Below are 12,719 nucleotides of genomic sequence, written 5' to 3'. Positions count from 1 at the left end.
TCATGATCAAACACAGATTATCTCCTAAGTCATCTCTGTATGCGGATAAGACGACAGAGTGCAACTGAACTAATTCTCGACATTAAACAAGTGAAAACAAAGGTGGGTGCTGTCAGTTTCCTGCCTCGGAGCACTCTAGATACAGTCTGCATGAATGCAAGGAGCCGGTAACCCAATCTGTAACATCAAAGCTGCTATGAGCCATTTCCCTGCACGTCTCCAGTATGGATCCACATAAACTGCTGGACCTCTCGCCCCGATGCTCCGCTCCATTATCTTGGAGGAGAATAAAATAGATCACGCGGGATGGAGACAGACTGCCTGTCTCTGATTCTTCAGAGACCTTGATATGCCTCACATCAAAGAGAGGAGGAGGAAGCCGGGAGGTGTCGGAGGAAGTCTGTCTGCTCTGGAGTGTGTCCTCGTGTATCACAGAGAGAGTCGGGTTGAGGTTTAGATCTTCAAAGTGGGGATATTTGTGCAAAATAAGGTCATTTTGGCCGGTTTTGACTCCTTCTAAGGGTTGGTTTAAGGTTGAATTTAAAATACAGTCATGGTTTGGGTTGTCCTTGACCTCCACACCCTCCACCCACCATCTCAGCACCCATCGTTGCCTTCGCAGTAGGGGGGCTTTTGTTAAGCAAAACCCCTTCAGTCTGTGCCTGGTCACACCTACAAGTGTCTCCTAATGTGTGAAAGCAGACGCAACCTGTGGGGTGTAATCGCTCACTAAAAGGCCACTTTACATAAAACTCCCACCCCCCACCTGAGCTGAAAGCTTGTTGACGCTCATCCTCTCAGCAGGAAAAGACACACAGTTGTGTTTTCTTACTTAAACATCATGCTTCCCCGTCTGGTAGGTGGAAGCAGGTACGCCTCATCAGCAGGTTTTTTTTGGAGATGTTTCTTTTATCTACAGTCAGAAAAAATAGCTTAAAGGGACACTCCATTGATTTTATACATCAGGTTCAGTTTACTTGTCACACGGAGCACTACTCAGCCATGTGAAAACAGTTTGCATAATGTCTTCTGTGGCTCGGGCCAGTTACTCTGTATTCACTCCTGAGAATTAAAAGTCAAATTAAAATGTATTTAACATAAAACTGCTGTTGCAGTGTACTTTATAATTATAATTATTTTGCAATTTTCATTCTTTAAAAGTCAGGAAAACAAAGTCTCTGAAAGACCCCCAGAATCCCCGCTCTGGTTTCAAAATCCTCCCTATTTTTGAGGTCTCAAGGTTGACAAGTATTCTGTTGGGATCTTGTTGAAGTCTAAAAAATATCCTTGATGATGTCATAGTGATGTCATGCGGGTTATTTCTTGGAAGTTTTTTTTTTACGTAAAGCCTGCATCACAAAACTGAAGGTAGTGTTGGAGGATTGGACATTTACCAGGCAGGGAAGGTCTAACAAAAGACATTATGGGTAGTGGAGGTTCCAGTGTTTTTGGAGTTTGGGGACAAAACTATCAGACGAGGGACTAAAAGTCAGGACATTCTTGTTTTTTAATATGCCTCTCGCAAGTCCCTCAATTTCTTTTCTTTATTTATTATTATTATTTGTTTATCCTATAATGGCTGGAGTGGCTGTAATGAAGCTATAAAATAAAAAGCTCATACCAGCTTTGACCACCAGGTGGTGATGTTTAACTATCCACCACCAGTAAAGGCAGGCTGGAAGAGATGGGGCAGCTAATAAAGGGGCATTTCTGATCATATTAACAGAACTAATTAAACGTCTTATCCGATATAGCCTATATTAGAATATCTTAAATATCTTAATGCACTGATAATAGGAGCCACGTCATAGACAACAGCACTTTATGTCTCAGGCCTCTAAACAGAGACAGTTCCACCCAGTATCACAGAAACTAATTAACTATAAGAGGCCATCCGGCATCATTCTAGTTCTTTCTGTTGACTTCCACCCTTTCCATGCAGTATGCTGTAACGCCAGTCCTGGACTGGCGCCTCTGTGGAATTGCAGATAATTACTGTAATTGCAGTGAGTAGTTTTCTATGTTCCCTAAAGCGGTATCCCTCATCCTGTTGTCTGTTGGGCGCAATTACGACCTGTAGAAGAAGCCTTATTCCTACAGACATGTGGAGCTCTGACAGACATGACACAGACACACACACACGCACACACACACACACACACACTTCAGGATGTAATATTATTATCATAATTAGACTCTCTGCAGGGTTAACATTTTTTTTTAAATTATTATTTATTCATTTGTTTTATTTATTTTTCTCCTTCTGATTTGTCTTGTCATTTATTGTAATAAAATTAAATAAAGTAGAGTAAAGTAAAGTAAAGTAAAGTAAAGTAAAGTAAAGTAAAATAAAATAAAATAAAATAAAATAAAGTAAAGTAAAATAAAATTAAGTAAAATTAAAAATATATATATAACAAAAAATATTAAGTCAATGTAGGGCCACTAACTTGCTTTTATATGTTCTTGAAAATATGCATTTTGTTGGACCTGCAAAAAAAAAAAAGCAGTTGTGGCTGATACAGATCAGGCGCGTGCACGTGTGTTTTGCATTACCCATTGTTAAAGGGCAATTGTGTCTGTGCGCGCGCGCTATGTGTGTGTGTATGTGTCGTCTCGTTGGCGCCATGTGCCTTTTTGGATTGCTAATTTCTGTAACCGGCTGTCCTCCTCCTCCTCCTCCTCCAGCAGCATCAGTCTGTAGCCTGGAGGCTGGAGGCTGGAGAGAAGCGACCTGGCTGCCAGCAGGATGACACTGCAGGTAGATGAGCTTCTACTGGTCACCATGTCTGGCTCCACTTACACTACACTTAACTTCAAATATGAAATATAATTAAATGACCCTGGGATGACCACATACACAGGCTATAGAGCTCTATTTTACAATGCCATTAAATCCTTACATTAATTATCTTTATTTTTGTGCTATATGTTACAGGATAAATGAGTATTCTTTGTGTTGAGGGGGACAAGTTATTTCATATTTGGTACATCAGTTTCCAGTATTAGTAAAATAAAGTAAAATAAAGTAAAACAAAATAAAATAAAATAAAATAAAGTAAAGTTAAGTAAAATAAAACAAAATAGGTAAAACTTGCAAAAAATATAAAGTCTATGTAGGGCCACTAACTTGCCTTTATATGTTCTTGAAAATATGTATTTGTTGGACCTGTTCTTGAAAACTTGGAAATGTCCCCACTGCGGGACTAATAAAGGAATATCTTAAGTATATGAGTGAGTGAGGTTTGTATGCTCACTGTTCATACTGTTTGTGTGGGACAGTTTGTTAACCTGGAGGAGTGACTGCTGCTCCGACCAATGGCATCCAATAATGACATATGGAATATGGTGTTATGGAAATGAAGGAGGATGAATGAAGGGATTGGATCTGACCTGAGTGATCAAGCCAGAGAGTGACAGACAGATTAAAACCGGAACATGGATGATACGGCCTAGAAAATAAAAGCATCAAGGAAAAAAAAAATAACATTAATTTATTTGAATGTACAGATCAATTAAATAATGTTGGAAAATAATAAGTGACAATACAACAGGGACTTAAAATAGTGTATTTTCCTGATGAAAAGGTTCCTTAAGTAGGGGTGTAATTCAACACAGTGTGTGGTGATGTAGGTTAAGATGGTCTGAATGTGCTACTTATTTTTGTACTGTAATTACCTTGTGCCTTTTCTACCTTTTCTTTTCTTAAAGCTGACTCGGTGTAAACTGCTCAGAATTCTAATGTACTTAGGTGCAAATGGCAAATAAAACTCTCTGAATTAACAGAGTTTTACACATCTGGACTAATAAATAGGCCTATTTATTATTAGAGTAAACCAAAAAAACAATACACGTTTCATTTTTACACGTTTGTTTATTTTAATTTAATTTTTTTAATGAAACTAAGCAAGTTTTTAAAGCCCACTTCACTTAGTCAGGATATTTACAGTATTTTTATTTTTATTTTTCTTAAATCTATTTCAATTGCTGTTATTTTTTTAGTTTATTTTTTGTTTAGTTATTTTAATAATAAATAACAATTCAGTAAATTTATATCTAGGCTATGTATTTATTTGTTATATTTTGTTTCACAAAGTCAGGAAAGCAGTGTTTAAGTCAGCCCTAGCGTTGCCTTACACATAAAAGAATGATCCCAGTCACTTCCACACAGTAAGGCATACAGCTTATTAATTAAACACTACTAATGGATCAGTACACGGTATCGGCCGATACCCAAAGACCAGGTATCGCTATCGGGACTGAAAAAGTCAGATCGGTGCATCCCTAGTACTGTATATTATATATGTATTATTATAAGAATGTGGATCAGTGTGATCATGCAGTTAATCAAATGATTATCAAACATGTTTGTTCATTTTAATTTGATGTTTTTAATGAAACTAAGCAAGTTTTTAAAGCCCACTTCACTTAATCGGGATACTTACAGTATTTATTTAAAAAAAATCTATTTCAATTGCTTTTTTTAATTTAAAATTTGTTTTAATGTTTTTTTTTGTTGTCTTATATAAAGCTCCTTAATTGCCTCTGTGTATGTATGGTGCTAAATTGTATACTTGCCCTTGCCCTTATTTTGAAAAAGAAGCACCGGATGGAATGTGATTACGTATCCTGCCTACATTCTCTCTCTCTTCTCTCTGGACCAATCAGCGTGGAGGAGAGGCGGAGCTCCGACAGACCACAACTATTCCTGCTGCTAACTCTTAATGCGTCCGGGGAGTCTACTGCAGTCAGTCTTTACTAAACAGCGGAGTTGTCCTGTCTCTTTTCTTCTGAAACACATTTCTCCGTCCAGGAATACAAAGTGATGCTTCACGGTGATCCACAGACACATGAGGACCAGCGGTGACAACTTTAACATCACATCTCTCTCTCTTCTCTGGAGTATATTCATCTTCTTTTTGACGCTGTGTTTTTTGCGTCCTTCAGTAATGTCGGAGTCGGATCGCTTTTAAAAACAACTTTTCTGTCTCCATGCGGGAGAGGAAACAATCGGAGTGTTTTTTTTGCTACTTTTTGTGACATTAAGGATTAGTGATCTGTCGTGTTTCACTACAGGAATGACTCTTTTGTAGCTACATGTGAATCTTTTCCAGCGCTTCACCACAGCGGACTCTGTGTGCCGCTGCTAACTGGATATATACGAGACTCTTTCTGCGCAGTAATCTGCTGTAAATGGATCGCCAGTCCACTTTCATTTCCATTTGGCTACAACTGGAGCTCTGTGCCATGGCTGTTCTTCTCACTAAAGGTATATAGACTTTGATCTGGACAGGGGGCATTGTTTAAACTGTATTTTACACTGATAAACTCACTCAACAGACTGGACTTTATACTCTGACTTTAAGCTGACTAGCTCTAAATAGCACTTGCAACAATGTAGCATTTAACCATCAAATGTTATTATAGGAAACAAGGGAATAAAACTACTGAAAGTTGAGATAACTCCACTTTTATCCATTTAAAAACAAACTTATTTAAGTGGTTTGTTGTATGTTCATAATTCATTAAACATCACTACTCTGACTAGCTCAAAATAGCACTTTAAGCTATAGTCAACAATGTAGCATTTAACCATAAAATCGTATTATAGGAAACACAGGGATAAAACTACTGAAAGTTGAGTTACTTTTATCCATTGAAAACAAACTAATTTATTAATTTAAGTGGTTTAGTGTTTGTTGTATGCCATTAATTCATTAAATATTACTATTCTTTGTTTTTTTAAACAATATTTCTTATTGAATTTTACATATAAACACATATATACACACATACAGACAGACTAACAATATTAATAATTAAATGATACAATGAAATGTTTAGTCAGAATTTCCACAGTAATCAAAGAAAAGAGAAACATGACATTTTAATGTATTTCACATATCTAACAAAGAAAATAAAATAAAAGATAAGACAAAACAAATAAATACCTCCAAAGAAGAAGGACAAAAACAAAAAAACACACAACAACATAACAGCAATAACCAAGAAACTCCAACAAAGGTTTCCACACTTTCTTCAAATTCTGCTGCTTTTCCTCTGGTTATGTATTTAAAGTCTCTCCAGTACAACACAAGATGCCATCTCCCTCACCCATACATACATATATCGAAAGTAAATCCACTTTTCTCCAAAACAAAGCTTATCATTCTTCAATTAGAATTAACTGTTTTGAGTTAATGATAAAAAATATCACTATTCTTAGATCAAAACCTCCAACAGTGTAAACAACTCCAATTATTGACTTTGAAGAAAAGTGCTTCCCCGTGCTACAGATAAAATTCCAACTTTAATATCCAAAACTCTTTGAAACATTATTACTAAATGTCATTATTACATGTTATCCAATACAGATAATACACCACACCCCCTGACTCATTTTGTCTGGTGTGTTTCGCTTTGGATAACTGGTGTTTAACTCAGTTTTGAAGCTGCCATTCATATAGCAGACTGAGCAGGGCTAAAAGGCTTCAGTGCCTGGCCTGTTTCTCTCTCTCTCTCTCCCTCTCTCTACTCCCCCTCCTCCTCCTCCTCCTCCTCTCTCCCTTTTAGCCCACAAAAGGGGCCTCTCCTTTCTAATGAAATATTCTCCAAATGACCTGCCCGGGCCCTGCTGCTCCAATCATTCACAGGGAAAACACTGATCTGATGAATGTGCTTCTGCATTCAAAGAGGCACCCACCACTGAGAGGAGCAGAAAACTTTTCATGCTGTATTTTTAGCTCAAGTTTTTTTTTTTAATGTTGCAAGATGGAAACACAAGGCAAAAGACCTTTGGTTCCATTTTTTATTGCTTTGTTTATGGAGCTATTTCCTATAATTTGCTGTTATTATATGGTTCACCATCCCAATGACGACTATAGGAATCCTACAAAATGTGTTTAAAGGTGTACACAACATTCACATTTGCTGTCCTGTGAGCGTTATGAAGCTCACAAATAGAAGTTCTCAAAATATTTAGTTTTTGTTTTGTTAGGGCAGATCCTAATGTTTTGAAAAGGTTTTTAAAAGAAGAAGCCACGGATGGAGTAATGAGTGGGCCCGTGTACGAGCAGGCAGCCGTAATGATAAGGTTGCTGGAAGCCCTTTAGGTGGGACCTCGGTGCACCCTGCCCCCCCAGGCAGTCCATGACCACAAGTGAAGCTTTGCGTGCAAACGGTGGAGAGGAGACTCCGGTCCCCCCCACCACCACCACCACCCTCTCTCTCTCTCTCTCTCTCTCTTTACGAGTTTCCATTTGGGTTGAAAGAAATTGACTTTGGCAAACAAACCACTAATTATAAGCTACACGGTTCCTGTTTTATAATACAGACAAAAAGGGCCATTTTGCATGAGAGAGGCTCTTAAATGAAGGCATATTTGCTGAATGGATGCAAAAGTGGAATATTCCCATGAGGTCTCTTAAAGTTACCTGGCTGTTTACCTCGGGGCAGAGCGCAACACTTTCAAAATAAAAGCATAGCAGACCACTGACTGCATTTAATAGGATTAAGCCCCCAAAACACCAGAAAAGTAGTTTTGTTGTCGGATATAAAAGTAGGGATGAAGCAAAACTTTAATAAAAAGCTGAATTATATTAACATTTTGATATTGGTTAACCCATTGAACCTGACAAACATGCTCTGCTTGCAAAATATCATCCAAACTCATGGACTTGCCAGGAATATAGATGTGTTTATAGCTATAAATCATGCCTCCCTAACCCTGCCCTTGTTTTGTGTCTGCAGGAGAAATAAGGTGTTACTGTGACGCGCCGCACTGCGTGGCCACCGGTTACATGTGCAAGTCGGAACTGAACGCCTGCTTCACCAAGGTGCTGGACCCGCTCAACGTAAACTCCCCCCTCACCCACGGGTGTTTAGACCCCGTCGCCAACGCGGCGGATATCTGCAGCAGCCTCTCCAGGCCCGCTGACATCCTCGGAGGTGCGCCGACGCTGGAGTGCTGCCACGACGACATGTGCAACTACAGAGGCCTGCAGGACCTGGCGCACACCAGAGACTCGACAGGTAAAGAAGAAGAAAACCTTGCAGCACAGGCTGTGTGTTTTTCACTGAAACTGAAACATGAAATTCTCTGTAACTGGTTTTTAAAATGATTGGGCTCTGTGGGGGGATTTTTTACGATTCCTCCTCAGCAAATATTCAATATTTTCCCTCTTTCCTGTTCCAGAAGCAATACGTTGAGCCGTAGGGTTCTTCAAACACTTTTGCTGTTTATGGACATGCAGGCCACCCTTGCCCCCCCCACCCCCACTCCTACTATTTTTTTCTCTACTTCCCAGCTTTACAGAACTTCAATTTGACTTTTAATGGGCTCCAGCTCTGCGCCTGGGAAGCCCTGGAGCAGCCAGTTTACCTTAAGCACTTGGAAAGAGATCAGATATATCCGTGTTTTTTTTATTTTTTATTATGTGTGCACCATGTAATTTTCCCACTGAGTAGGAATGTGCCTTGTAGAATGAATATTCCCTGACAAGCCTGCATGTTGGGGAGAAGTGCTAGAGGTATAAAAAGGTGCATAGAGAGGAAGGGGAGCTGTCTTTCTCTGTTGTGACTCTGACCAGAACACACTACAGTTTATTAGCTCAAATTAATTTCTGTCTCTCAGTCGGGACGGGGTGACTCATGTGCTGCCCTGTTTTTCTCACTTCCCTCGCTCTCGTCTGTGTGTCTTATTTTCTCTCTCTGTGGTTACTGGCACGACTGCGGAGCAAAGCGTCTCATTAAGCTACAAACAGCATATTCATAGATTACCATTTGCTTTAAAACGAGGCACAACGCTACTGTATAGGGATGCACCGATATCGGGCCGATACTGCCTCAAATAGCTGAATCGTGTACCTGAGACAATGGGGCCGATCTATTCAATACAATTCCATGTTTATATACATTATATACTTTTTACTTGTTTAAGTTTTGACTAATTTGTTGCTGCATTAAAAAGGTTTACACCTGATTTGTAATTCCTGTTAATTTTGAAGATTTCTTTGCCAAGTTGTTGGTGTACGATTTATTACTTTAATGATAAATAACAATTCAGTAAATTTATATCTAGGCTTTGTATTTATTTGTTATATTTTGTTTTACAAAATCCGGAAAGCAATATTTAAGTCAACCCTAGTGTTGCCATACACATAAAAGAATGATCCCAGTCACTTCCACACAGTGAGGCATACAGCTTGTTAATTAAACACTGGTAATGGATCAGTACTCGGTATCGGCCGATTCACAAAGACTCGGTATCGCTATCTGGACTGATAAAGTCAGATCGGTGCATCCCTAGTACTGTTTATTATACATGTATTATTATAAGTTATAGTGTGATCATGCAGCTAATCAGATGATGCTCTCTTGTGTTTGCAGATCATAGCCGGTACCAGCCGGACAGCAGCAACAGGAACCTGGTGACCCGGGTCCAGGAGCTGGCCTCGGCCAAGGAGGTATGGTTCCGGGCGGCGGTGATCGCCGTCCCCATCGCCGGCGGCCTCATCCTGGTGCTGCTCATCATGCTGGCGCTGCGAATGCTGCGCAGCGAGAACAAGCGGCTGCAGGACCAGCGGCAGCAGATGCTGTCGCGGCTCCACTACAGCTTCCACGGCCACCACACCAAGAAGGGCCACGTGGCGAAGCTGGACCTGGAGTGCATGGTGCCCGTCACGGGCCACGAGAACTGCTGCCTGACCTGCGACAAGATGAGGCAGGCCGACCTGGGCAACGACAAGATCCTGTCTCTGGTGCACTGGGGGATGTACAGCGGCCACGGAAAGCTGGAGTTTGTATGATTCCCGCCGGGAGCTACGTGACTCTTCACCTCCCCACAAACAGCCTCTCAATCATGGCTTTTTTCCTTTTAAAAAAGACATTCCCATGTTTTTCGTCCATCGGACTGTTGGGTTTTCAGTTCTTTTTAAACCAGTGGCGAAAAAAAATACGAGACTGATCTCATGCCGTGTGGTTTTTGCTAGAGGAGCACTTTACTTGAAAATGAAAGGCAAAGCAACGAGGAGCTGTATTTAAAGACTTGAGAGGGCAGAAACTGAGGTGGAGTGAGAGCTCTGTCACTGCTCCTGAGGATCCTGGACTTTCACACTGAGCGCTGAAGGATTCCAAATCTGTCTTATTTGCACATTTGTAAAAAGAAAAACGTTGCTTAAAACAAGAATTTTACACTGACACCAGGGTACAAAAAAAGAACTTGTTTGAGGAGTAAAAAAAAATCCAGTGTTTGACTGTAGGTGTGCACACTCCTCCTGTGTACGTTTCATGATTCAAGCTTATTGTAAAGATTTTAAATATATATATATATATATATATATATTTTTGTCTGATAAAACTGACCGGTCTGCGTCTTGTTCTGGGTGAATGTCCAACATCTCTCTCTGTGATCAGACTATAAGCTTGATTGTGAGTGTGAAAGAAAAAACTTCCATTAAAATGACTTTTTATTTATTTTGATGATTCATTCTTGTGTTTTTACGGTTATATTTAACAGTGAACAATCTCCGTATATGTTACACTGCGCTAGTCACATCTGTTTGGCACACTAGAGTGTTAGATCTCGTTAAAATCAGGGATACAGAGGTGTGTGTGTGTGTGTGTGTGTGTGTGTGTGACAGGAGCATCCTGCTTTGGGAGTGTGATGTTGCAGTGTGGCCTTGGTGTGTGTGTGTGTGTGGTGTACCTGACAGTGAGGCCTTGTTTTACAGTAGAGCTGCTACATCTGTCAGTTGTTCTTGAACCCTCTCCAGAGGTCACGTTTTCAGCTTCAAATAACTTTTCTTCCTCTCTACCTCTCTCTCTCTCTTGCCGTCACTGGCTGGATTTATCCTGGAAGTATTTATTTTATACTCTAATGCCTCTAAAGCACCTCCCCTATGCTGCCTGTCTGGATGTAAAGTGAAAACACTGTCAGTGAGGAGGGATTTCAATATTATTTTGCTCTTATTTTAAAACATATGGCTGGTGGTCTATATTTTTCTTGTCAAATAATCCCACGAAAAGACAAACCACTAACAAGTACCGTGTCTTCCTCTGTGCCATAGAGCACCATTGTTGACCCAAAACGATTAAATACTAGGGCTGTCAACATTAAGAAGATAATAACGCATTAACGCAACTTTGCAATATTTAGGTTGTAGCGGGCTCAGATACTGGTATCATGTAAAACTAAAAAACCTGAGGAATCCATTGGTACCAACCATGTCATACTAGCTTGCTTTGAAGGAGGTGAAATAACGCTCCAAACTTGCGCTAAATTTTGGCGAGGTAAAACTGCCATGACAATTTTCAAAGGGGTCCTTTGACCTCTGACCTCAAGATATGTTTATGAAAATTGGTTCTATGGGTACCCACGAGTCTCCCCTTTACAGACATGCCCACTTTATGATAATCACATGCAGTTTGAGGCAAGTCATAGTTAAGTCAGCACACTGACACACTGACACACTATTGTTGCCTGTTGGGCTGCAGTTTGCCATGTTATGATTTGAGCATATTTTTTATGCTAAATGCAGTACCTGTGAGGGTTTCTGGACAAGATTTGTCATTGTTTTATGTTAATTGATTTCCAATAATAAATATATACATACATTTTCATAAAGCAGCATATTTTCACGCTCACATGTTCATAAGAATAATAAATACTTGACAAATCTCCCTTTAAGGTACATACTGAACAGATAAAAAAATGTGTGATTAGTTTGCGATTAATCACGATTAACTATGGACAATCATGCGATTAAATATTTTAATCAATTGACAGCCCTATTAAAAACACACCAATGCTTCACACTGTTACACTGGGTGACATGCTCCTTCAGTACAATGCACACTAGTTTATTTTCAGTCAATCCCACATACATGGTCAGAAACACTAGTAATACTTGCTAGAAATACTTGTATTAATCCGCAGCTGAAAATAGTCCCAGAGAAATGCACTATTTGCTTCTGTTTGAGTGACGTTTGCTATAAACTACAGTGCCCAGCTGTTTTGAGAAAAGCATCTTTAAAAATCAAACTGTACATTTGTGACCCATTCCAAAGGATTTACATCTTAAAAGGGAACTCCGCCCTTTTTCAAAATTTCATACATGTTATTCCTATGGTCTAAGACAGTCCAAAAATATTAGTAAACATGAACAACTCTCCCAAATCCAAAAACTAGAGTGCTAAAACTCAAACTTGTGATGTCATTGAGTATAAAGTGTGGAGCTGCTTCATGGACAGTGAATGGGAGACTGATTTTGTGAACCCACAGAAGGATTCTTTTCCTTTTTTATACCCAAATGAGCTTTATTCTATTGTAGTGTTCTCAGTTGTGAAACAGAAAATGTCCCGGTATGCTCAGAACATCTTCCTGGCTGCTCTCAGTATCATCTAGAACATCTCTTCCCATTTAATTGTTTATGGAGCAGTTCCTCACTTTATACCCTATGACATCACAAGTTTGAGTTTTAGCACTCTAATTTTTGGATTAGGGAGAGAGTTGTTCATGTTTATGTTTATTTTTCAGACTGTCTTAGACTATATGAATAACATATATGAATTTTGAAAATGGCCGTAGTTCCCCTTAAAGTCCTTGCTGATGATCTCGGGGCTCAGTGCATTGATGTGAATAAGGGAAGTCAGACTGACTGACATTGTTGGTTTTGTTCTTTTCTTGGGATTTGTTGACAATTAGAAAAATAGAAAAACAC

General features: G+C 39.5%; 1 protein-coding gene across 1 annotated transcript; it reads left to right on the top strand.

Moving 5' to 3' along the window:
* The first annotated feature begins 4,697 nt into the window (after nucleotides 1–4,697).
* Nucleotides 4,698–10,473, top strand: bambia (BMP and activin membrane-bound inhibitor (Xenopus laevis) homolog a). The gene is made up of 3 exons (XM_074622503.1): nucleotides 4,698–5,269; nucleotides 7,750–8,031; nucleotides 9,388–10,473. The coding sequence occupies exons 1-3, from the start codon at nucleotides 5,194–5,196 to the stop codon at nucleotides 9,804–9,806; spliced, it is 777 nt and encodes a 258-aa protein (XP_074478604.1). The 5' UTR covers nucleotides 4,698–5,193; the 3' UTR covers nucleotides 9,807–10,473.
* The last annotated feature ends 2,246 nt before the right edge of the window (nucleotides 10,474–12,719 follow it).

Source organism: Sebastes fasciatus, chromosome 21 (genome assembly GCF_043250625.1).
Source record: "Sebastes fasciatus isolate fSebFas1 chromosome 21, fSebFas1.pri, whole genome shotgun sequence".
NCBI classification, from domain to species: Eukaryota; Metazoa; Chordata; class Actinopteri; order Perciformes; family Sebastidae; genus Sebastes; species Sebastes fasciatus.
This window is presented reverse-complemented; position numbering and strand designations above follow the sequence as displayed.